At 46.6% G+C, this 23,807-nt stretch overlaps 1 protein-coding gene across 1 annotated transcript in view; it reads right to left on the bottom strand.

Annotated features, from left to right (window-relative positions):
- The window catches only part of GRIN2B (glutamate ionotropic receptor NMDA type subunit 2B), a 168,143-nt gene that overhangs the window by 56,094 nt on the left and 88,242 nt on the right, over positions 1 to 23,807 (bottom strand). The window contains exon 3 of the mRNA XM_049792086.1: positions 19,352 to 19,466. Coding sequence (XP_049648043.1) covers positions 19,352 to 19,466 — 115 coding nt within the window. The remainder of the gene's footprint in view (positions 1 to 19,351; positions 19,467 to 23,807) is intronic.

Raw genomic sequence — 23,807 nt, forward strand, 5'->3', positions numbered from 1 at the left:
AGGGGACCACACACTTAAAATATCCAAGGGACGAGGCCTTGTCCTCTGAGTCCACATCACTGGACACTTAAATAACTCCACCAGCATTTTTAACCATTCTCAGCGTCTGTGGAGGAGCCTGGAATGACAGCCTGGAGATCAAATTCACTTTGCTCTCCAGAGAGCATAAGCAAAAGCAGTCCTACCTTGTTACTGAGAAAATGGGACATCATGTCTTGAACCACTCTGAAGTCTCCCACATCATTTACTGCCAATATTAAAACACAATGAACTCATAACCTGCTGTGGAGACGCTACACTCCTAGCCATGGACAGAAAAGCCTGTAGCATAGAGCAGAGGTTTCTCTGCAGCTGCAGAAAAAACCCCACTATTTCTGATCACCAGTGAAAGCCCCTGATCTGTGTTCACCATGAAGTTAAGTGGCAGAGGTGTTGGACTGAAAATGATCTTTAGGATTTAACATGTTCTTTCAAAAAGTACTTCTCCCTGTCACCCCTTTCCCTTGCCACTGTTTAATTTCAGCTGCCATTTCTCCAAGTGCCTCTTTCTCAGCAGCCAGGAAAGCTGGCTTCTGGGTCCCGTGTGAAGGGGAGGGAAGGGAAATTGTCACAAGGACAGCTCCACCTCTCCTCCCTCAGCTTCTCATGGGGAGCTGTGCACAGATTAAAGATGAAGGACGAGTGAATTGGTCTATACCACATGCCACCCACCACCGACTGCAGGCGTGCTACCAGAAGGACCTAGAGCAATCGAGCGTTGCCTTTGCAGAGGCAGCTGCAGCTTACCATGGTGCTGCAAAACACATAATAAGCAAAGGATGCTTGCCCAAAGCCACAGGTCAGAAGATCATTGATACTCAGCATGGCTTCAGGACAGAGAATTACAAAATGTCAAGACTTTCCTTTTCTCAAGCAAATAAATTTGGTGGGAATGGGGGTACAGAGGAAATTCTCATTCTTGAACAATAAAACTGATTTACCCCAGAAAATACACCCCTTTGTAAACTATATTGTCAGAAGACTGAGGATGGAAATCAAAGTAAATAAAATTTTGTCTCCTTCAGATGGACTTAGAAAAGGGATGATGAAAGAAAGTTTTAGTGAACTTCATCAAAACAGTTTAGGGATTTCCTCTGGGTGTGGCGAACTGTAATGGGTAATGGACATCATTGTGAGCTTTGATCCAAACTCTTCTTCCATAGCCATGGCTACATGACTGCAAGTATCTCCATATGACCATGACATACACGGGAAGGAAAGTGTTGTCTCCACAACACAAAGCACCCTTTCAACAAGTGCTGATAAAAGCAGTCTGTGTAGATCAGTCCATCCACAAGCAAGAAGGTTCCTCTTTCTGCAGCTGCACCAGCAGAAAGAGGAAACTTGACCTCATGCACTGCTGCAGCGCAAGGGCTTGAGGAGCTCCCCAGGCTGCTCTGCTGCTCCTCCCTTATCGATCAAGTCCCATTTCCTGGGACTTCTCCCGGTACAAGCTGTCCACAGCCCATCAGTCATCTTGCTAAGGAAATTAGAAGCATTGTTCTAACGCTGATGAAGGCCAGTTTTTCTGATTGATCCCCCCTCTTTTGAATTCTTGATTAACAAAGGAGTCAACAAATCCCTTGACTCTTATCTGTCACTTTGTACATTCCACATTTCACTGTTCCCTACCTCCCTGCATCCCCTCCAGTCAAAGTGTGTCTTCCCTGTTCACTGCCCTGCCTCCCATTCCTTAGCATTTCTAGTGCTCGCTGTGTGTAAGAAAGATCCTGTGAGAACATTTTCTCCAGAAGAGAAGCCAGAGAAAGAAGGACAAATAGTTTATTAGCCAACAAGGAGGCTCCAGGCACCACAGACGTAAGATTTGCCAAACCTCATAAGATCATTGGTTTTATTTATTTCCCATTCTGTATTGTGTATTATTTCAATCTCTGCAAGTGCAATAGCAATAAAATTGAAAAACATCCGTGGAAACACTTCCAATTAACACAAGGTCAGAAAACGACATTAGAAACCTCCACAGCCCATAAAGAAGAAATACACCCAACACCTCCCTATACTCCCATTCTCCTCAGAAACAGCCTCACCAAACAGGCAGGGAGTGCAACTTGTCTTAAAGGTCAGCGACCTTCGTCTGCATTTTACCAAGGGCATGGAAGAAAGTATCAGTATCTAGCACCCTGTGCCAAGATCACACCACTGGTAAGCTACATGTACAAATCTACAGAATTTTTAGTTCAATTAACCTAGCTAATTTCAATCCAGGCTGAAGCTCAAAGCTACAAAATACTCAGGATGCAAAGCCACAGAGGGCTCTGGTGAACAAATTCAGTACCTTCAGCTGCAGCAGAAACACAAAAGAAGGTAGGTCCACCACTGAAAAAGAAATGTAGGGTCAGTGCATGAGCATTATTCAATGAAATGGCTTAACCTCACTATGACTTTGGCACAGACTCTGTGGCACCCAGTAGCAAGAGAGATAATGACTGCAGCAAGAAGGGCACAAGACACCACAAATGAAATCAAAACAAAGATGCTTTTAAGCAGCTAGTGTGCTTTTTCTTGTCTGCATGTCCAGCACAAAATACATGAGACACTCTGGTACCTGGAGGTCAGCCATCCAGGCTCCTTTCATAGGCAAATTAGAACATTGCCTTTCCTAAGTGCTTTTCTAAGTCCTTGTGGCCTCTTCCAGCCAAGCCTCAGCCTCCAAAACTACCAAAAAGACGCCCCTCACACTCACATGGAGGTCTTCTCCCCTAGACCAAGAGCCCTTGTGTAGACAAGCAGTTACCTCAAACTACCCTGCAGCTGAAGGGAGCAGAATGGAGGTGCTAACAGAAGGTGTGTGCCTGACTCAGCAACTGAATCCTGGTTATTACAACCTTCATGGCTTCCCTGTTCCCAAACGTAGGCTGAAACAGGTGAAGAAAATCAGAGGTTTTCAGCTCTGCTTCTGCACAGGCAACTCAGAAACCATCTTCCTCTGCAAGGAAGCCCTATGGCAGGCAGGCAGGCAGATAAAGGGAGAGCTCATCTACTTTGAAAGATAGCTCTTTGCAGTATCTCTTAGAGTTGCTCGCAGAAGGCTGGTAACCTTTTTCTACAGAGGTCAGGATGATGTCAGAAAATCCTTGAAGCCAGTTCCAGTTTCCAGCGCTGTCAGTATTACGCTGCAGGTAGATAGTTGACTGGCCACGTGGCAGTATTCGGTTCACTGCTCTGCAAAGTGCTGCAGAAGTGGATGACCAGTACTAGCAAAATTCTAAGCAGAAATAACCTTGGTTTAGTCTCTTCCCCAAAATACAAGTTTCTCATCAAGGATGCAGTCGCTCTGCTTTCAACACAGACCTCATGACAGTTATGTAATTTAACCCTCCCCCTTCCAGTCCCTTCTCCCTTTTCTTGGCTGTCTTCGTGTTCTGACTTTGCTGAGCCTTGCACCACTATCCTGTCCAGCACTGTCCGGAGGAACAATGTTGGGAGAGCATGAAAAGACTTCCTGGGCATGCATACCTCACATGAAGACCCAGGCAAGGACTGCCGTCCCAATCCACCAGAGGACAAAGATGGTGCTCAGGCCCCAGAAAGAGGGGCTGGCTCAGGAACTGCACGACCAATTTTACAGCATCAGTATAACTCGGAACAGTCTGGTTTGCAGCAACAGAGCAGCTTCTGGAGTAAAGAAGTGGGAGAGAGAGAGGGTGCAAGGCAGCAAGGAAAAGACACAAGCTTTGCATGACGCTATAGAGGATGGTGTCTAGGTGGACTGTGAGAGAGGCCTTTCAAGAACAGAACACCTCTTTTTTTGCTTTAATTTTTAGAAACCATCTTGCAAAGTTGTGATGCTCTTTACATATTTATCATTAATTCTTATATCTTGTTCCAATAATTTCTCTGTTTTTCCTGCCACACAGGTGTGCCCATGCTCACCATACCCTTCATAAGCCCTCAACAGGGAGAGAGATCGCAGCTTCAGATTTGTCCGGGATCTTGACCTTGAACTGGTACCCATCTCTAGCTGCTTCCTCAGAGATCAAGGTTCAGTTAGTCCCTCAGCGTTTGCACAGCTTTGCATTTATCATTGCAGAACCTTCTGGAGCAGAGAGAGATGGTAATTTCCTCTGAAGGAGGTACACTGGCTAAGAGTATGTTCTTTTTTTAATACCAGAATCATCTGGTTCTTGTTTCTGGCTTCCTGAAACACACAGAAATATCCATTTGAATATAAATGAGAGGAGGTCCCTGACATTGCTTCGCTTGCTGAAAATTTCGAAATAGTATTCAAAAATTTGAGAACAAAAAAGCAAAATCAACTTGTACCCGTTTGTAGCAATAAAAGACTCCACAGCGTCTCTTTACAAACTTCTCAGCCTTCTCACAAAAAGTTGGAGTGTCTCAAGGAAAACAAGCACCTCATATGAAAAATGTATTTTAACTGAAACACTAATTTTTCACCAAAAAACCTTTCAGAGGTTTTTCTGCAAGTTAACTCACTACAAGTTGCTTTTGGGCAGAGTCACTCAAACAGATATGTTTGTGTATGTAAGCCTCTTTCCCAAGGCCTACACTTGAGTATTTTAACACATCATCATCAACAGTTCTTCAGATTACATATCGCTGAGACAAGCCCCAATGAGCATGATAGACAAATGAGTCTTAACCAGTGCTTCTTCCAGGCTAACAGTCACACTTTCATAATATGCATATCTTCGTTATATCCCTTTTGGTGCATTTCTTTAAATGAAATGATACTAAGAGCTTGCCTTCAGGGGACAGTTTACCAATAGAAGTTATACCAGTTGACAAGTCCTCAGCTCGAAGTCTCTTCCTGGCCTTCCATCACCCCTTTAGAAAACCTCCACTGCCTTTCACTTCACCTCTGCACAGCTGTAACTGTCTCGGAGCCGGCAGCTGAGGTGGGACACAGCACCCAGCACAAGGGCAGAAAGGTAGCAGGCAACATCTCAGGGGCTTGAGACACGGGCTTCATCTTCACCTTACATCCCTGCCTATCCGCTGCGACCCCGGCTGCATTGCAGGCCAAATCGAACAGCAACCCCCCCCAACATCCTTCTCCTGCTGTTAGGCTCTACAGAAAGGCTCAATAGTCCCCAAGGCTCCCTCTCCTGGGTGCCTCCACCCTGACGCCAGAACCGCCATCTAATGTCCCCAACTTCTATTTTTTGCCCACTGCTCATGCCACTTAGTCTCCGAGGGCTTCTCCTAAACCCCGTTCTGACCTCCACAGGGTCCTCCTACTTGGCCCTTGGGCCTCTTCCCAAGGCCCCCCCGTGGCGCCCTCTCCGCTGCAGCAGCCCCCAGGGAAGGTGCTCGCCGCTCCGGGGACAGGTCACCGCTGCAGCTGGCTCTGCGCTGCCCGGAGCAGTCTTGGCTGTGGACACACACAGCCTGCGCAGGACCTCTGGGCTGCAGGGCCAACGGAGCGACAGCACTTCGGAAGCGGAGAGGAGACCGTGCTGGGATCCAGGGCTGTCCTGGCTTGAGCCTGCTGCGGTTGGTCTTTGCAGGGTCCCGCTGTATCAGAGGAAGCAAAGGTGCTTTTGAGCAGGGGTCTGACTTTTAGCCACTCTGAACCGCCTCCTGCAGCAGTCAGCCTTGCCACTGGTCACAGGTCCAATCTTATAAATTCTGCCTCCCTTTCCCCTGTGGTCCAGCAGAAGTGGGGCCAAGCAGCACCCCCGCTGCCAGTCAGGCTTTGTGCTAAGCTCCTCCTGTCCTGTCGGTCTGCGCTTGGAGGTCCTGTCTTCCTCAGCTTCCCTCTTCTCCCTCCACACCCTCCTCCTCCTCCCATAGCCAATGCACAAAAAAGGCAAAGGTCCCCCTTTCCGGAGCAGGACTGGAAAACATCTAATCCTCCACTCACACTTCCTTCATTTCAGATCCTAGCTGAAATCACGGGGGACTTTTTTTCCTCCCTTACCTACCCCTCTCACTGGCCTCTGTCAGAACTATTCAGCTCTCTGAAGCATTACCAGATACACTATGTAGGAAAGACACGGCAGAAGAAATTAAATAGTATTGTTAGGTATCTATAATTACCCCAAGTCATTTTTTCCACAGTGCAGCAATTTCAAATCTCTCACAGCACTCTCTTTGGAAACCAGATGTTGACCATGTCAGCTGTGTGCTAAGAATGCATTTTCATGAGTTGCGTTTCTTGGAGTTTGCAAAGCGATGGTGGTGGCGGAGGGGGACGCTCCTGGAAAATTCCACCCGCGCAGGCGCAGGGCGGGCAGCGCAGAGACCCGCCGGGCTCCTCAGGGTGCGGGGGACTTCTCAGCCCTCTCCCTCTGCCACAGCACAAACTGGGCCCCCTCCCCTCAAGCAGAATGCAAGGGGAATTTCTTCCACGCTCCTGCTCATAGGAGGGCAGACAGGGTGGCTGGGTGCAGAGCCTATCTAGGAGAGGGAGGATTTCCCCTGGAGGTGCCGCGCTGCTCGCTCTGCAGTGCAACCCACAGACAGACATGGATCAATGAAAATAAAAAGTCTGGTGGATGTCTCTCCGGTCAGTTCCTTTCTGCCTCCCTCCCACTTGGTCCGTCCCGTCCCACAGCCAACAGCCGCAGCAGCCGGACTCCCAGCATGTTCATCAGACGACTGTTTTGCATCTTCTAAAGGAACCCACTGATCCCCGATATTCAGTCTAAATGCACTTTCACTCTACCTCCTGCCTCCCCATTACTCTTCAATTACACTCACTTGGATTGTCCTAAGGAAGGCCGTCCTTTCTTTCTTTCTTTCTTGATTATTCCCTTCAAACACTTGCAGAAAATTATCATACTCCCTATCTGGCAAAAACATATACCTGGGAAAACTCTATCCTCAGCAACGAGGCAAGGGTCCAGTAAGACACAGGCTACTCTGAGAAAGCAGGTTTTAACTAAAGTTCAAGTAACATTGCACAGTAAACCCTGGGAATACTTCAGTGTTTATTTGAGACAGGGGACTTCTTAATGGAGGAAGTCCTTAGTGCAGATTTCACTAGACTGTACTCTCTTAATCTTTATTTGTAAGACAGTGTCTCCATTAGTCCCAGGCTGGAGCAAGGTGTCTGGGCAATGAGCAGGAAAATATATACACACATAGGACTTATTCTGTGACCAAACACAGGAGGCAGAGCACGGCTGAGAACAACTGTTCAAATACAGACACACACAGCTCTCTGTGGGTCTGTTCCTCAGCCACCCCGAAAGCCAGGACCTGAAATAGCAGCCATCTGCAAGAAAAGGGACAAGACATGAAAGCTGGTGGAAACTACAAATGGCAGGCTGATCTATAAACAGGAGAAGCTCAAGGAAAGCAGCTGTCCACAGGTAGCCCGTCAGAGGCAAAAAAGCTACAGAAATGAGATGCTGCCATAATCCCAGCAGTCTTTACAAAGCAAACATAATTAAATGCAGCGATACAAAGAACTCTGGCCTCAGTGAAAATGAGCACACATCTAAGAAGTAAAGCAAATAGCTCCCACTTCTAAAAAAGAACAAAAGTAAAGCACTGGCCTGAAAGAAGTGACCTGAGCAATCCTGAATTCTTAAAACACCCAGATGATGCTTGGAGCAAACAGTTAAACTGGGTGTGCAGGAACTGATCTCAGGCAGCAGACTGCAGAAGAAGGGACTTTTTCTATTATTGCCACATCTCCCAGCTTGGATGGTGAGACTATCGTATGACACTGCTTAGACTGGAAAACTTGCAGCACACCTCTGCTGCCCAGTGCTGCACCCAACATAAGTTAATTTACCAGAAAACATTATTTGTTCTCAAAACCCACAGGATTGCATGATACCAGGGTGGATCAACTGGGAGAACAAAAGGACCTGCAACAGCTATTAGCATTAACATTGCAGTGTGCACCCTATGTTACGTGGTGGGTGGCAAGCTGCCCTGCTGCAGTTTCCCCAGTCTCATAAGGGCAGCCCTGCATGTTCCAACATGACCGAAACAGTGTTCTGATTAAGCTGTGCAAAAAGTGATTCAAAGCAAGGTCTGAATAATACAGAAAAAAACAATAAAAATTAAAGGTACTGCTTCAATCTAAATCCAGGTAGGTTTGCTTTTTTTTAATTTTCCACTAATCAAACTCATCCATTCAACACACACAAAAATAATGTTCTTTATCAGACATGATTAATAAAAGTGATGGAAATTTGGATCCAAACAAACACCTGCAAAGACACTTCGAGTACTCACTGGCAAAGGAGTTTCAATAAAAAAAGACACAAAAAAAAAAAAAAAAAAATCCTAGTCCCAAGGGCTAGACATCCCTTCTGAGAGGTGACAGAGACTGCAGTTGAAACCTCCGTTCTGAGTCAGGCAGAAGGGACTTGAATGCATTTTTCCCATTGCCTAGGAGTCTGTCCTCACTGTCTGGCTAACGAGGCTCTGGGATCTGGGGGAAGATGCTGCTATTTCCTCCTCCACGTCGCCTCTGTGAATGGTATCTAAAGGCTTTTGTGAGTCTACATGAGAACACCAAAATGCCAGTTTTCATTTACAGCAATAAAACCTTCAAAATAAATCCTCCATATCTGACCAAAATTAATGAATATTTTCATTGATCTTGAACTACTTTTTTTCACAGATTCCTTTGTTCCTCCCACCATATTTCTGAGGCTCAGGCATTATCATCTGGAAAGGGAAGGACACAGGCCTTATTACTCCTAGACTTTAATGATCCGTGTCATTTTCCCCAAAAACAGACTTTGGGGACAAAATTGGCCAGAGTCCAATTAAAAATTCTTCGCCTCCTTCCATTAGAGACTTCACTTTCTTACCCTACATGGCTGTGCAGCACTCTTTTGCATCATTAAACATCCTAACCCCATTCCACCACACGAGCAGCTGAACATTACCCATAGTGAAATGTTGCCTGTATGTTAATTTTGTAAAGTGCTTTCTTCTCAAAGGAAGGAACAATAGAAACGTAAGCCACTACCATGTACAGGAACCAAGGAAATAAACCTAAGGGAAACAAGCACCAGAAACTGTCATGCAAAATGCAGACCAAGTTGAAAGCTTAAACAGGAACAAGAAAAAGGCTGTCAAACAATCTTCCAGGCTTGGCATGGTGGGAGACGTTGCAGAATGCAGCTAGCCCGGCAGAAGGAAATTAAATAAGCCTGGCAAACTGCTGACTCAGCAGAAGACAGCACAACCTCCAGCACATTTTAGAAATAAACCCAGGTCAGTAAAAGCCAGAGCCTTTCACGAGAAAGAAAGGCCAAAGGATAGTGACAGAAACTCAGACACCACTACGAGGCAATGAAAGAGTGAGTGCCGGCATCTAACATTACCAAAGGCAGTCTGAAAAAATTACAGACTCGGGGAAAACACAGTTCAGGCAGAGGGAAAACAAATGACGCTGAACATATTGTAAGCTCAAATCGATGACACTAAACGCATGCCAGAGATCACGAGCAGCGAGAGTAACTCAAGCACACAGTAGCTCCGGTGATAACCACAGTTCTAACACTGAGATACCTTTGAAAAGCAACAGAGAAGTTAACACGTAACAGTGTGGAGAAACCACAGAGGAAAAGACTGTCCTGCTCTGGTAAAAAATACTGCTAAGATGCAGGTCAGCATCAAGCCAAGTCAACCACGCACAATCAGGATTCAAACCCAAAGCAAGGAGCATGTGAGAACTGAGCACAGAAACACTGGCCAGAACCAACACTAGAAGAGAGAAACCAAGCCAAAGACACAACAAACAAGCTATTCCTTACTGAAAAAAAGTAGGAGCAATTTCATATTAAGAAAAATTCATTTCAAATGCATTCAGAAGCAAATGGGGCCAGACTTCTACTCCAGGAAAAGCAAACTGCCAAAACCCTAGCCAAAAAGATGGGGAAGAGGAGGAAGAGAAAGAAAAACAAAGCCAAAAGGAAAAGGCAAAAGAAAAAAACCCCATAGGGTCCTATGAGTGTGCAGATGAGGGCACACCAGCACCTGCCTTCTCGCAAGCCCCATGGAAGGAAAACAGAGCCCCCAGTTAATAACATTCAGGAAATGTGAAAATAGAAAAAGCAAAGGATTCACAGGCCAAGCAAAGACGTCGTCGACATGAGACAGAGTCTCAAGCAAATGCTACTGAACAGATGAAAACACACCCTCAGGCACCGGCAGCACGTTCACTCCCCGTGAGCCTCCTTCAGCAGAAGCTCTGCTAGCACGTTCTCCAGACCTGGTTTGGTTGGCTGCTTCCTCTCTGCCCTCATCTCTTCACAAATTTCAAATCTTAAAGTGGCTGAAATTCCCGTACTTTCCTCACTGTCTTTTTGTTGCATAGTCTGGCCACCAAAAGCAATGAGCAATGAACTGTCTCCTCCAACGGCACTTGGCAACCCGTGTGTTTTCTGGCTGCTACAGACGCCCTGAAGTGATTACCTGTATGTGGCTGGGGACCAAGCAGGGGAAAGTGAAGTTTGCTGTGCTGTGTATCCACCCAGTGCTGTAGGACACACAACCTGCCCATGTCACTCCTGAGTGGAGTACAGCTGGAGCAGTTACTGTTGGACTGATAAATAGTCAGTTCACTCGTAAATGGAGTTTGGGGAAAAAGTCATTCTTGTGCTCTGACTGAAATTAGAGAAGAGTTTTGGCCTGAAGAGAGGGCAAGGGAGCGGGTTCTTAGAATGTCAGCATATATCACTTAGAATTTTCACAATGACATGCTTTGCTTAAAAATAGCAATGCACAAAACGAAAGCTTTAGAAAATTTCATTTTTACATGACATTTTTCTATCAAAACTGGTCTATGTTACAAAATGTTTTTATTACATTTAAATGACCTGATTATTTTTTTTTTTTTTCAGGTCAGAAAAACATTTTGTGTGGACTCAAAAAGAAATATGAATTTGTTTTCGTTCACCAAAAACTACAAAACAATAGCTATGGTTTTTCTTTCATTGCTCACCAAATCAACCCTCCCTTCCTGTTTTTCTGAGGATGTTGTGGACTGATCAGGGATGATAGGATGGATCCTTGATACTGCACTGTGATAGGAATATTTAATTATTGTACCCATGCTTGAAAGCTCATCTTCCTGCAGCAGCTCAGCTGTCACCTGAATTAAGATATGGACGTTTGTCAACATGCTGCGATAACACATTCCCACAATCAATGAAATGCTCACAATGAAAGGGACACAGACACACAGCAACATCTGACATGCCACGGAAACCTCCAAGCTGGTGGCAAGCAGGAGGGTTTTCAACCAGAAGCAATGTGGCTCTGGCACTGGTGCACCAGCCCCGCACTCAGAGGTGGTGCTGCATTGCAAGACATAGCCTGCAGGGTTTTTTTGGTTCTCTGTAAAGTTAGGATTATCCCCTCAGATGTTAAGAAGACTGGAAATTTTCCAGCAGCACTGGGTATTTTTGAGTTGCTGCACCTTCTCAGCCACAGCTCTCCAAGCATGCAAAAGCACCTTCACCGCTTTTTCCCATCTGCCCTTCACGCTCTCGACGAGGCCCCCATAAGCTCGCACAAAGCTGGTTATAATTCTCCACTGCCTATCAAAGCCTTCACAAGAGTTAGGCAGTTGGTGTGTAAAGCCTGCTGCCTACCATGCTGACTAATGTTGTCTGATTGTTCCCTTGTACTCCCCCGTTGGTCCATCTGTACCCATCTGCTGCCTTTTGTCTTCTAATTAAAGTGTAACCACTTTGGGGTAGGAGCCACCTTTCTGGATAGCGTTCACACAGCTCCCTGCAGACCAGAGTCCCAGGTCCATAGCTGGGCGCTGGGGACAGCGATGATGATGTGCAAGAGGGGACCGCAGGTGCGTGTGGCAAGGGGAACGGTGACCCTCCTCGCTGTATGGCACGGACGAGTCAGCTCCAAGAAAGCCCCAGACTAGAGCTCTCATCCAGAAGGCAACCGAGGCGAGAGCAGTCTTCTGCTGTGGCTGGATGGTGCTGCCACATAAGTACACTAGGACAGTCCTCAGGGCCACTCTGTCCAAGGAGTCAGGCTGGCAACCCCAGTAAAGGTCAGATGGCTACTACCACCCTCATCAGCTACACCAGCACAGAAATGGTAGGAGGCATTCTAACTGTGGCCTGGGCTTAATAAAGATCTCCAGATTTTCCAATATCTGATTTGCATTAGAGGACAAGGTCTCTCCAAAAAGCTGTCATTGTTTCAATGTAAGAACTCCCTCCTGTAGCCAAGGAGTAGGGCCTGGTGGAGAAGAGCCAGAGTATTTTTCTGCAGGCTCATGAATCATACAAATACACTCTAAAATTCAAGCAAACAAAGTCAGGAACCGCTTCAGCAAGAGGCAAAGAGAGCAAACAGCTTATACTGACATAATACACGGTGGTTAGGAGGAGACACCCAACTAGTGTCCTCTTTGGTCAAAGAGATGGACTAGCTCATTATTGCAGGATGCAGTAATCTAATCAGATGGTCTGATATGATCAGTCAGCAAAGATGCCATTTGATCAGCATGTCCACAAGATTTACGTAGGAGGCCTTTTCAGAAAGATTGTTCCATTTATTGCCTGACAAGGAGAGCATTGTGTGGCACTTGTGTCTGCCCCTCTCCTTAGGAGTCAGTGTGAGATTAACGTGGCCATAATTAGCCACAAATACATACAGTTACATTCTGGGCAACTGTGAGAAGCCAGGCCAAATCCTGGCAGTGGATGCAGCATAGGTGCACAAATAAAGCCATCTGGTTGTCTGATTGAATCAGGGTCATCAACAGACCCATCAGATGTGACCTAGATCAAGTATCTAAGGGACACTCACTTGGGAGTGGGGTATCCATAAAATATGTATTCTTTGATGCAAGCCTGCTGTTTAATGAGAAGCAAGGGATTCAGCAAATTACGGTCTCTTAGAGAAATGTCCAGAAAGAACACTTTACAAATAAGGGGGAAAATGTACATACAGACTCCCCATTCTAATTTCAGCCATATGTGCTTAAATCCAGAATGGTCCATCTGCCCTAAGTGAAGCTATATCCTTCTAAAAACTGGTTCTATGGGAACAGAATCAGTCACTAACTCTGAGTAGGTTTAAACAAACTCCTATGCCATTTCTCCTCAGGGACAATGAGTCATAAATCCCCATGTACACAGGGAAATTAGCAAAACAAGACTGACTGGCAAAACCAATCCAATCTTGTCTCACCATAAAAGGAGTCGGTGGGATAAAAAACATTTCCTCTCTGAAGTCCCTGGACATGCTGTCAAGATGGCAAGACTCCACACACAGAGCAGAACCTGACCAAAGGCAGTCACTGCAACCCCAGGGAGACAAGCCTACCTGTGCATGCATGTGTAAGTGATCAGAAAGGGCTGCCCAGGTGAGCACCAGGCAACACAAGGAGGAAACTATCTCAGATGTCTTTGCAAAGGCAGAGGAGGGCCTTCAGAGAAGATGCTTGGATTTGTACAGCTGCAGTTTTCACCTCACAACCCGACACTCTTGTTCCTCTCGTTTTTAAAGAGACTTCTTCAGAAAATGAAATTAAAAAAACCTAAATCCTTCCTTCTGCTAGGCAACATAACAGGTACATGATTCATACTGGTTCTTCATGGAGTGGCCAGTACCACACAGGCCCTTACTAAACAACAAGAATACTGGTCAGATTTTCAGTCCTCTTCCCCCTTCCCTTGTTATTTCTGCCACTGCGACACTGAAGCACACAAAGAAATGACAGTGAATATTTCTTTTAATGCACAGAAAGACTGGAGACCATGCCTGAAGGCTGCATCATTATCAGAAGCTACAGCCTCTTCAGCATCTCTGTGGTGTTCCTCAGCCCTCCAAAGCTGCAGACGGCAGGAGGTGACAAGTGCCTCCATAAGGGCTTTTGTTTGCAGCCATCCGCAATAGCCTTCATGCGCCAACTGTCTGCGCATACAAAAGGTGCATGGTAGAAGCTTGCAGAAATTATGTCCTCACTGGACCAGGCTTGAAGTTTTTACTGATCAGCTTGTCCATAACCCAGTTTTTCTTTCCTATCAAATAAGTGGTCTCTTGTGAGACACTCTTCAGGTTCATCTTGTTCATCTAATCACAGAAGTGTAGGCTGGCAGAGAACCACCAGAGATCACTTATTGCTTCCACCAGCTCTGAGGCAGGACAAGATAGATTTAGACCCTGCGCTGTTGGATATTTTTATATGTGTCCTCCAGCAAATGAGCCTCAACAGCAAATGAGCCCCACCATGTGTCACCATGCTAACAATTATACAGCTCCCTACATATCTAACCAAAATCTTCCTGCTTGAAAATTTAGCAAGATTTCTTCTTCTTTCTGCTTACTGTGGACATGAAAAGCAACTGACCATAATGTCCTTTTTTTCAACAATGATTTAGATGTCCAAAGACTTATCTTGTGCCCCTTCCTCTTTTTTTAGACAAAACAAACCTTACTTTTCCCTTTTTCTTTTCTAAATATTTCTGTAGCTCCTTCCCACGTCTCAAGGGAACCTTTCACAAGCACGGATGGGCAAGACTCTGCTCTGTCCCAAGCACGGGACAGCATCACACAAGTTCTCTAACTCACCTTATGTGGACTACCATCGAGGCTGAACACACCTCTGGAAAGCCCATGCGGCAGAGAGTAGTGGGACCATTTTTTTCACCCTATTTCAGCATTAGGGAGTACTGGAAGATTACAGTCACTGAGGCAGCTGACAGCATGTCACAGCAAATGGCCCCATTCCCGGGGAGCACTAATGTGTGCAATGGTGTAGGGGAACAGACTATGAGCAGCCTGTCCGTGAATTTGTAATCATGGCCACACCGATGGCTAGAGGAAGCAGAACAGTTGCTGCTAATTGATTTTCAAAAGTTCAAAAGTCAAACACTGATAATTACAGGAGCAGCAGCAGGCAAACATTTTATCTGCTGAGGGGGTTGAGGGTTGATAGGGGCAGAGGATTAGCAGATGCAGCAGGGAAAATGAATCTTTCAGCATAAGTTTCCCATCTGTCCCCCTCTAAGATGGCTCATAGTGGCATCCTGACCAAAACTATCACGTGGAGCTTTGCTTGTCCAGCCAGGAGCAGAAGTTACTGGAGCACATGTGGTAAGAGATGCCCCAGGGAACCTGCAATCAAAGGGCTCTGTGGGGTGGCACGAGAGGTTGCTGTTACGAGCCGCATGGAAAGGTGCTCTGAATCCCCAGTGACAGACCTAAGGGAAGAGGCAGAGAAGCATCAGCAAAAGGGAGAGGCTGAGAACAACCCAGTGATAGAGGTGATGCAAAGCTCACTAGAAATTAAAGAAATCAAAGAAATCGAAGAGAAAGAATCCCAAAGAGAGCCTCAGAAGTAGTAATGTTTGTGTCATCCCCAGGTTTGCTGGGGAAAAGTGAGGCAGCAGACAGGAGGAACTGGGAGTTAATGGGACAGTACTGCCGTGCCCTGCCTTAGCAGGGAAGGTGGATGTGAGCAAGAGCTGGAGAGCAGCACTTGCCAGCTCTCACAAGGGATCGTGAACCCAGAAATCAGTCCTCGTCATATGTGGGATTATAGGAGAGCAGAGGAGAAAGGCAATCGGTAAAGAAAAATCCTGGGTGAAAACTCTTCCCACGCAAAACATCACAACCCACAGACACAAAACCTAGTGTAGTACCGATCCTCTGGCTCACCTTGCAAGACCTCTGGCCTCAGCTCATTGCTGCATTGAGGCACAGCCCTTCATGAGGCATAAGGTTGGATCTCCTTCACCACCTCCATCTGCCTACCTGCCCCTCTATGATAAATACAACAGGGGCATCTAGGCACCCAAAACACACCTAGGCTGCCTGGCCAGTGAAGCAAAGAGCTCTCCTAACCAGCTAATTAAAAAGGTAGTGAGGGAAGGCATGCAGCCTTTTGCCCCTAAGGAGCAGAGAACAGAGAAGTGAATGAAATGCAGCACATTTGCTTATCACAAGAGGAATCGATACTCATGGCTACAAGAGCAGAAGAGCTCAGATTACTGCCCCTTTCCAGAAAGTAGTTGCTCTGCATGTTCTTCCATGATTATCAGCCATACAAGGCTTCAGTCTGTCTGAAGGACGCAGGAGGAGATTTATCATCATCAGAGTCTGGGGACAGCTGTAGCTCTTCTAGAAAATTAATTCCTGTTCTGAAATAACTGGTGAGGTTTTGAAGATATTCCTTCCCAGATTGGGATGAAAAACCAAAATCAAAATCTCAAAAAATTTCACAGACCTGAAATCCTGAAAGAGTTCAGTCACTTGTCTGCATCTTTGCCACTCAGAAAATGGAAGGCTTTGCACCTGTTTTAAAACATTTCTTTATATATATACCCCCCCATGAGACGTACTCCTCACAATCTTTTTGCCATCTTTCAAGAATCAACTGCACCAAGCTGCACAGAGCAGAAAACTGTGTCACTAAATCCAGAGAAGACTAAGAAAAATGATCAGAAGACTAGAAAACATGACCTACCAGGAGAAACTGAACAAATTCTTGTTTAATCTACAGCAGAGACGACTGGGAGACAACATGACAGAAGCCTTCAAACATACATAGGGAAGATAAAAAGAGGAAGAGAATAAACAATTCTCTATGTCCACTAGGGAGATGCCAAGTAGTAATGGGCTTAAACTGCACTTAGGGAAATCCAAGTTAGACATTAGAAAAGCTGTCCAGGGTAAGGAAAAAGAAGCCATGGAAGAGATTGCCTCAGGATTTCATGGAGTTTCTAGCATCGAAGGACTCGGAACAGGTGAGACAAACATCTGTCAGGAATAATTTCAGCCTAGTTGATCCCTCCCTTGGGCACTAAATGATCTCTTGATGTTCCTTCCAGGCACAGTGTCTGATTATGGATAAAAGTGTGGAGTGATGTAATTAAAGACTGAGCTATAGTGAACACACACAAGTGGACTGAATCAGTGTTTCCCACGCAGCCTTTCATCTCTTGTGTCCTACTGCCTGAGTGTTTGACTTGGAAACCATCCTGCGTTTTGCACAGTTTCTTCTGTATATTGCCTAGAAGTTGCCAGGACAAAGCACCTTGCTAATTTAGCAAAAAATTAGTGAGAGTTTGGATGATTTTACACTGCAAAGCAATGCACTTACACAGGTATTGGGATTGTGTGCTAATAATACATGAATAATTTATGGCTTGTATCATGGCAGTGCCTGGGAGCTGCTGTTAAGGGCCAGCAGTCTGCTTTGCCTGACACTCTGCAAACACGGAACAAAATTATGATCTTTGCCACAAAGAGCTCTGTTTCACCCTTATATTTTAATGTTTGCATTTCCACTGAATAGAGAAAATTAAGAAAAAGAGTATGAGGTTCCAAGTATGAGAGGTATTTGTCTGATCAGAGCATGCTAGACATGACTTCTGTGTTTTCCAGAAAGAACCCACCAGTGTAAAATTCGAACAGCTCAAACTGTGATTATAATAATCTGATCTTCCCACTGAGCAAGATGCCCGCTACAAGGTAAAACATTTGTGTTCAGGAAGCACTACGGGCTTTTCATACCACTAATACCATAGTTCATCACAGTCTCATTTCAATCCAGCCCCAGCTCCTGTGAAATGAAGAACTGTTCTGGTTTAATGGATGCCAACTAGTCCCCACAGACAGCAAGGCTCAGGCAGGTCCCCAGGGCTAACACCAACACTCCAGCTCACCAGCATCCCTTGCACTAACTGTCTGATTCTTCTGAGAGACCATGGATATGCTCTCAGAGACTGAACAACCCCTCTTGCCACTCTTGGAAGCCCCCAAGCCCCCACTGAGGGTGCGACAGGGTAATGCATTGGACAAGCAGCATAAAAACAGGACTGCATTTAGCTGTGCCTCCCCAGAGCCTGCAAAGCATTCCAGCAACAGATTCCCCACAGCCAGCCTGGTTTATAATCCCTAGCAGGATTCATGCTGCTGCTGCCTCGTTTTCCTGCTCTGATGATTGACTTTTCCTCTGTGAGAACAAATTTGGTGCCAGCTAGGAGGAACAAATCCTCCTGGATGCTGCCCGGTGAGCTTTAGTGAAGTTGTGTGACGGACAGAGCCTGACGTGAGGTCTCTGCAGCCTGAGGCTTGCCTGCCCACCCCCTGTGCAATATCCAGCCAGGCTGCCTCCAAACATGTCCAAGAGTTATCCACGCATGCTGACGCCATGCCATATGTTTCCTCACACTCCTGTCCCACTAAGACCTCTGCTGACTCTCCCAGACCATACACTCCCTTCTAGTGTGCACAGAGCCAAGACCACGACGTGGATGGTTCTTCCTGGAAACGAGGCACAAGCTGGGGCCTTTCACCCTCTCCCCAAACTCCTGCAACTACTGGGAGACCTTAGTGCCTGCCCGGCACTAATGCGATGGCTCTTCTGCCTCCTTCAAAAGTTCTTCCTCCAGCCCTCTTCTGAATGCACTTCTCCTGACAGCTCCCTATTTCATTCTCATTTCCCCATGAATTTCTTCCTGGCTTTGGCCAGGCAGGCCACTTGCAAGTCCATGCAGAGAACAAGTAGCCACGGAGAGAAGGCTTTTTGTGCCAGGTGGGGCAAACTGGCATTTTTCTAAACCATACACATGATCACGTCCAGACCAAGCTCTGCTTCATATCTATTGAGTGCTCTGCTGAATTCTCCTTGCTTTCACTATGACTTCTCACCCCCGTCACTTTTTTAGATCTCATTTGCTTAGCCCTCAAACTACCTCCTCCCTCTACTTCAATTCAAACTCTTTGGGAGTGCTTGTTCTGAGCCTGGACCACTGACATTTATGTGGGAGGTGAAGTGAACCAAAGCTTTGCACTAACACAGAAATCCACACCATTTCTAAAACGGTGCTTTGGGTTACATGCAAATTTTTCAGAAATATGCAAATTTGGATCTTTGAACAACTCGATATGATCTCACGTACACATCCTACTTAATGCACCATCCCATTGCAAATGACACTGGCCAGATATACCAAGAACAGTTAACACTGGTATATATTACTAAGTGTGGCCATAGCTCAATCACAGTTGTTTAGCATACAGAACTTCACTGCCTCTAAGCCATCCAGGGAAATATTTTCTGTCTCTGCCATTGAAACCCATGACACAGAGGAGGTCTTTTCTCTGAAAGGCAGGAAAACTTATGTTCAGATGTTACGGAAGGAAAGCTGATGAATTTTTTATGCACACTAATGCAAGAATGTAACGGCATCCTGCACGGAGAAGACAGCAGCCTGAGTATTGGAGATACCAATGATCCAGGATGCAAGGAGGCGATTGCCAGCCCTTGATAAGAAGTACAGAAAGGTAGAGGGGGATTATTCGCCTGGAACCTTCCTCCACCCTCCTCCCTGGCACAGTTTGAGAACTACCAAACATGTCCTACCCTCTCCCACTTCCTCTCCTTGGTCAGAAGGATGATCACCAGCTTGGGATGCATCTGGTATCCATCTTCACTGAACGACAAATTCCTGCCTTCAAAGGTGACATTGATCAGGTACCTGCAGGAGAGAGAAAAGAGCAAAGAGAATGTTAACACTTGGGAACCGAACCTGAAACGAAAGCCTGCCTCCCCCCTGCAGCTTACGCCGGGACAGTAGGAGCACAGTGCAAACAATGGAAAATCTAAGAGGAAGGGGGTAGGAGAAACAGGACAATTACTCCAGGAACTGGTACAACCAGGCAAGGCAAGGCAATTGCCCGTTTTGTGACCGGGATAGGGAAGTGATGACCCACGCTGGCTCTCAATGAGTTCCTGAATGCACACGTAGTGTGCCCACAGTCCCCTTACCACAAAGGGCAGAGGGATCTACAGCAATTAGCCGTGTAAACATGCTCCACAGCCTACACTTCGCTCACTCTCCAAAGGGGACTTCACGTGCCATTTGAGGACAGTGATGGCCTACAGGTGAAGCAGTGGAGATAGCCTCCCCCCAGCCCAAACACTGAGGCAACGATAAGGGAAGCTGCAGAGAGAAGAGTAAGGAGCAGTCCACCTGCGAGAAGCTCCATCCCTATCAGAGTCAGCACGCCTCACGGGGCCCAAAGCAATCATCTGAAGCAGCTTAGGAATAGGGACAGTGGATGTTGAGATAGCCCAGTGAAAGTCTTTTTCCCTAGGAACAGAGTCATGCCTTATAGCCGGCAAGATCAAACTAAAGGGTGATCAGCCCTGCAAATCCCCACAGCCAACATTAATGATTCTCTTTGTCTGGAAAGGCCCTGTCACTTCTGTGCAAGGCACCCCCCTTTGGGGCATGTCATGTCAGCTGCACAAATGGACTATTAAACAGCCTGGGCTTCAATCTTACTTATCCTAAGGCCTCTTCACTCAGCTCTGGCAGTGGGGAAGACCTTTAAGTGGACTGAGATTACAGCTACACTCATTTCAAGGCCTTGCTACATCGCGAGAGCACGTTAAAAGTGATGGTGCTGTAAATGAGAATCAGGTCTATTGTTTTCTTAACTGTCAGACTGTCCAGAATGACACTGTGGGGAAGAGGAGGAGGCAAATACACATTTCACAGTTCAGTGGCTTATATGACATCTCCGTGGCACTCTGACAGTTTCCCCTGTTCATATATTTCACTTCAATTCACAATCCTGTTGCATGAAGTAGATTTTGCATTTATACACCTGCTCTGGCACCAGTAGCATCACGTCACGGTGAGAGGCAGAGGTGACCAAGCTGCCTGCAGGGCTAGCCCCAGGACTCTGCCCTCCCATGCTTTGCTCAGTTCTCCTATAAATTACACAAGCAACATTTCCATTACAGACATGAGAGGTTCTTCTGCTCTATTACACCATGACACCAGGAAACATTTCCTGATATTCAGCTTCGGTTTGTGCCTTCTGAACTTGATTTGAACCAATTTCAAGAAAAAAAGGAAAAAAAAAAATCTGTTCTTTCAGTGGGTTCACACTTTCCCACTATCTGCACACAGACAATTCCCTGCTAGTTTAATGAAAGCATTGGTAACAAGGAAACTTCTTCAAACAAATAAAAAAAGCAGGTCACGATTTTAGCTTCTTCCTTTTCCCAAACTTTTTTGCCCTAACTCCATTCATTAATCAACCAAACTCATCCACTAATTCCCCATTACCAAGTGCAACCAGCAATTATGCTTACTTCTAAAGGAAATTCCACACTTGCTCCATGTTGTGACCTTCAGGGGACATGCACAGCATAGGAAACACAGCCAAAAGGGAGCCCAGTGTGAAACATTTGCAACAAGATGATTTTCAAAGGCAGACTATTAGTTATTTTCCAAAAGCTGGACCCATTCAGCACCCAAACACTGAGAGAACCCCAAAACATCAGCTGCATGGAAAATATTAGCCACGTAATTGTTCGTAATGGTGTAAAACATCCCATGTCAGGACCGCACATGCTCTTTTTCTGGTGTTCTTTTCCCAGCCATTTGCATTGCTCTGGTACTGAGGAATGCCAGGCACAGACCATCACTGGGTATGTGCAGCCTACCAGACCTACGTAAGGTTCTGGTGGTGGGGAAGACCTTCCAGTGGACCAAGATTACAGCTACACCCATTTCGTGACTTCTCTGCACTGGCCACCAGAGTAAAGACAAAGCAAGGCTCCAAGAAGATGGGAATGCCATTAGCCTGATGGGAGTTGCAGCTTTATATGTCAGTAGTTAGGAAGCAGTGCCAACATCTAATTAAACAAACAGCAATATTAAACAGTTCTCAGCCCTCTTTCCCCTCCCACTCAAGAATGATGCCACTATGGGAATCTCCCTTGCACAGCCTGACAAGAAGAGTTCACAGAAATCAGCAACAGATATGACATAAGAGGGTGTCATTTCTGTTTGTTTTCCACCAGAAAGATTAGAACCACTAATAATAATCAAGGAGGGATCAGCAGCAGCTCCGATCCTTGGAGCTGCCTTGAGATTTACACTTAAAGTGGCACTAAAATCCCTCGCTTCACACCTTAATGACTGAAATTAGTCTCCAAATTTGGCACAGCAACTCTTCAGAGGGCTTTCTCTTGAACCCATCAGCAACATGTTTACAAAAGTTTGCAGGAGGAGAGCAGAAGAAGCAGCTCCCCCCAGCTTTCCCTGCACTCCTGCATTTTGCTGGGTCCCATCACCTACACAGGGATGCAGGGAGAGAGCGGCACACGGGGAGCTGCGGGGTTTGCTCGGGTGTGCTGAGCAAGGGGATGCCTGTGTGACAAAGCATCGGGGCTTGAAGGACTCCCTGGCAGGCCAAGTCAGCAGCGTGCTGCAAGGCAGCCACACTCCAGTGGCTCTGCCCTCCATCACCACCGCAGTGAGAGTCATCCCCTTCGGCAGCAACGCTGCCCTGGTAGGCCAGCACCACTGCTGCCTGCTCTGGCCAGGGGAATTTGTTTCCTCCCTACAGCCTACACATGCTCCAGTCCCCAAAAAGGCAACCAGGGGGCTGGGAGACTCCCTGGCATGTCTGCACCGAGCCACCAGCTGCAACAGGGGCACAACATGAGGGCGGCAGGCTGTGCATGCAGGTGAGGCAACTCAAGATGAAACTGTGCCTGTAATGGGCTTAATCCATGATCCCCTGGACATTTTGGACTCCAAGATGGAGAGAGAAAAGAGGGGAGGGCGGGCAGACACAGGCAATTTAATTTCATTTGCTAGAAATACCTTTCAGCAAAGAGTTTTGCTTATGTGGGCATTTCTGGAGTTGCTTGATGCAAGCACAGAAGGGTCAAGCCCTTCCCCAGCCGGGTGGAGATGCAGTGGCCGCAATGCCCAAACTCAGCTGGGTGGGAGCAAAACACACATGACACTGTGGAAACAGGGCGACATTGTGAGCCCCGTGGTACAAACAAGCAGGCAGGAACAAAGAAGGAAGGGACATGTCCTTAGGCGCAAGGCAAATCAGACTCGGGGGGACCCGTCTCCCCATCCTTGTGCTCTGACCATTAGGTAGCATCACCCGCCCTAGAAGTGAGGCTGTCAGCCCTGCAAGCTAATGGAGAGTGTTTCAAAAGCTGGTTGGCATAGGAAATAGAGCATTAAAACCACATCAGATGGCCAATTTAGGACCAGCAGAGAGATGATGACATTTTAAATGGTTTCAGCCAGTGATGAAGAAAGTCTGGAGAGGCAAATGTGGCAGGCGGAGGGGCTTGGGGGGAGAAAGGAAGGATGTTAACTGTATTTTTCTCTGCCCCAGAGACAACTCTGAAGGAGATGCATTTGAAATCAGCACTAACCACTCCTACTTCTGCCTCCAGTGCCTTTCTGGGAATCAGCTGCTCCTGAACCTGCTGACTGGGTGGGCAAATTTGGACATTGCCTTGGTTCAGTCCATCGCACCCCACGCCTCACACGTGTGCGTGCACACAGACGCTCCCCTGTGCCCTGTCAGTGCTTGTTACGCTCCAATGAGACAAGCAGTCTGTCTGAAAAGGCTTGATTATCCTAACATCGACTGCTTCCCTGAATAAGACAGGCCATATAAATAAAACAGCCTCTCCACCATCAGCATCAGGGAGTCATCTCAGCAGTCCAGCACACGAGGGAAAAACCGGGTGTAGGTGGAGGGTGGGGAAATAAAGGCTCTGGGATACCTCTGCCAGAGAGGATTTCCAGGGTAAAAGGCAGGCGGAGTGCGATGCTGGATAAGAGGATGGGGATGCAGACCACCATCAGCCTCTATGGAAACTCACTGTAACGTGAAACACTGAGGCCAAACGTGACAGCAGTGAGGTGAAGGCAGTGAAAGGCGTTTACCCTGCAGAATCTGAATGGTGAAATAACCTTTTTCTTTCCCCTAGAGACAGTGTTAAAACCCCCACCAGCCAGAGGTACCAGGGAGAGGCATAGCTG

Source organism: Accipiter gentilis, chromosome 34, assembly GCF_929443795.1.
Source record: "Accipiter gentilis chromosome 34, bAccGen1.1, whole genome shotgun sequence".
Taxonomy (NCBI): domain Eukaryota; kingdom Metazoa; phylum Chordata; class Aves; order Accipitriformes; family Accipitridae; genus Astur; species Astur gentilis.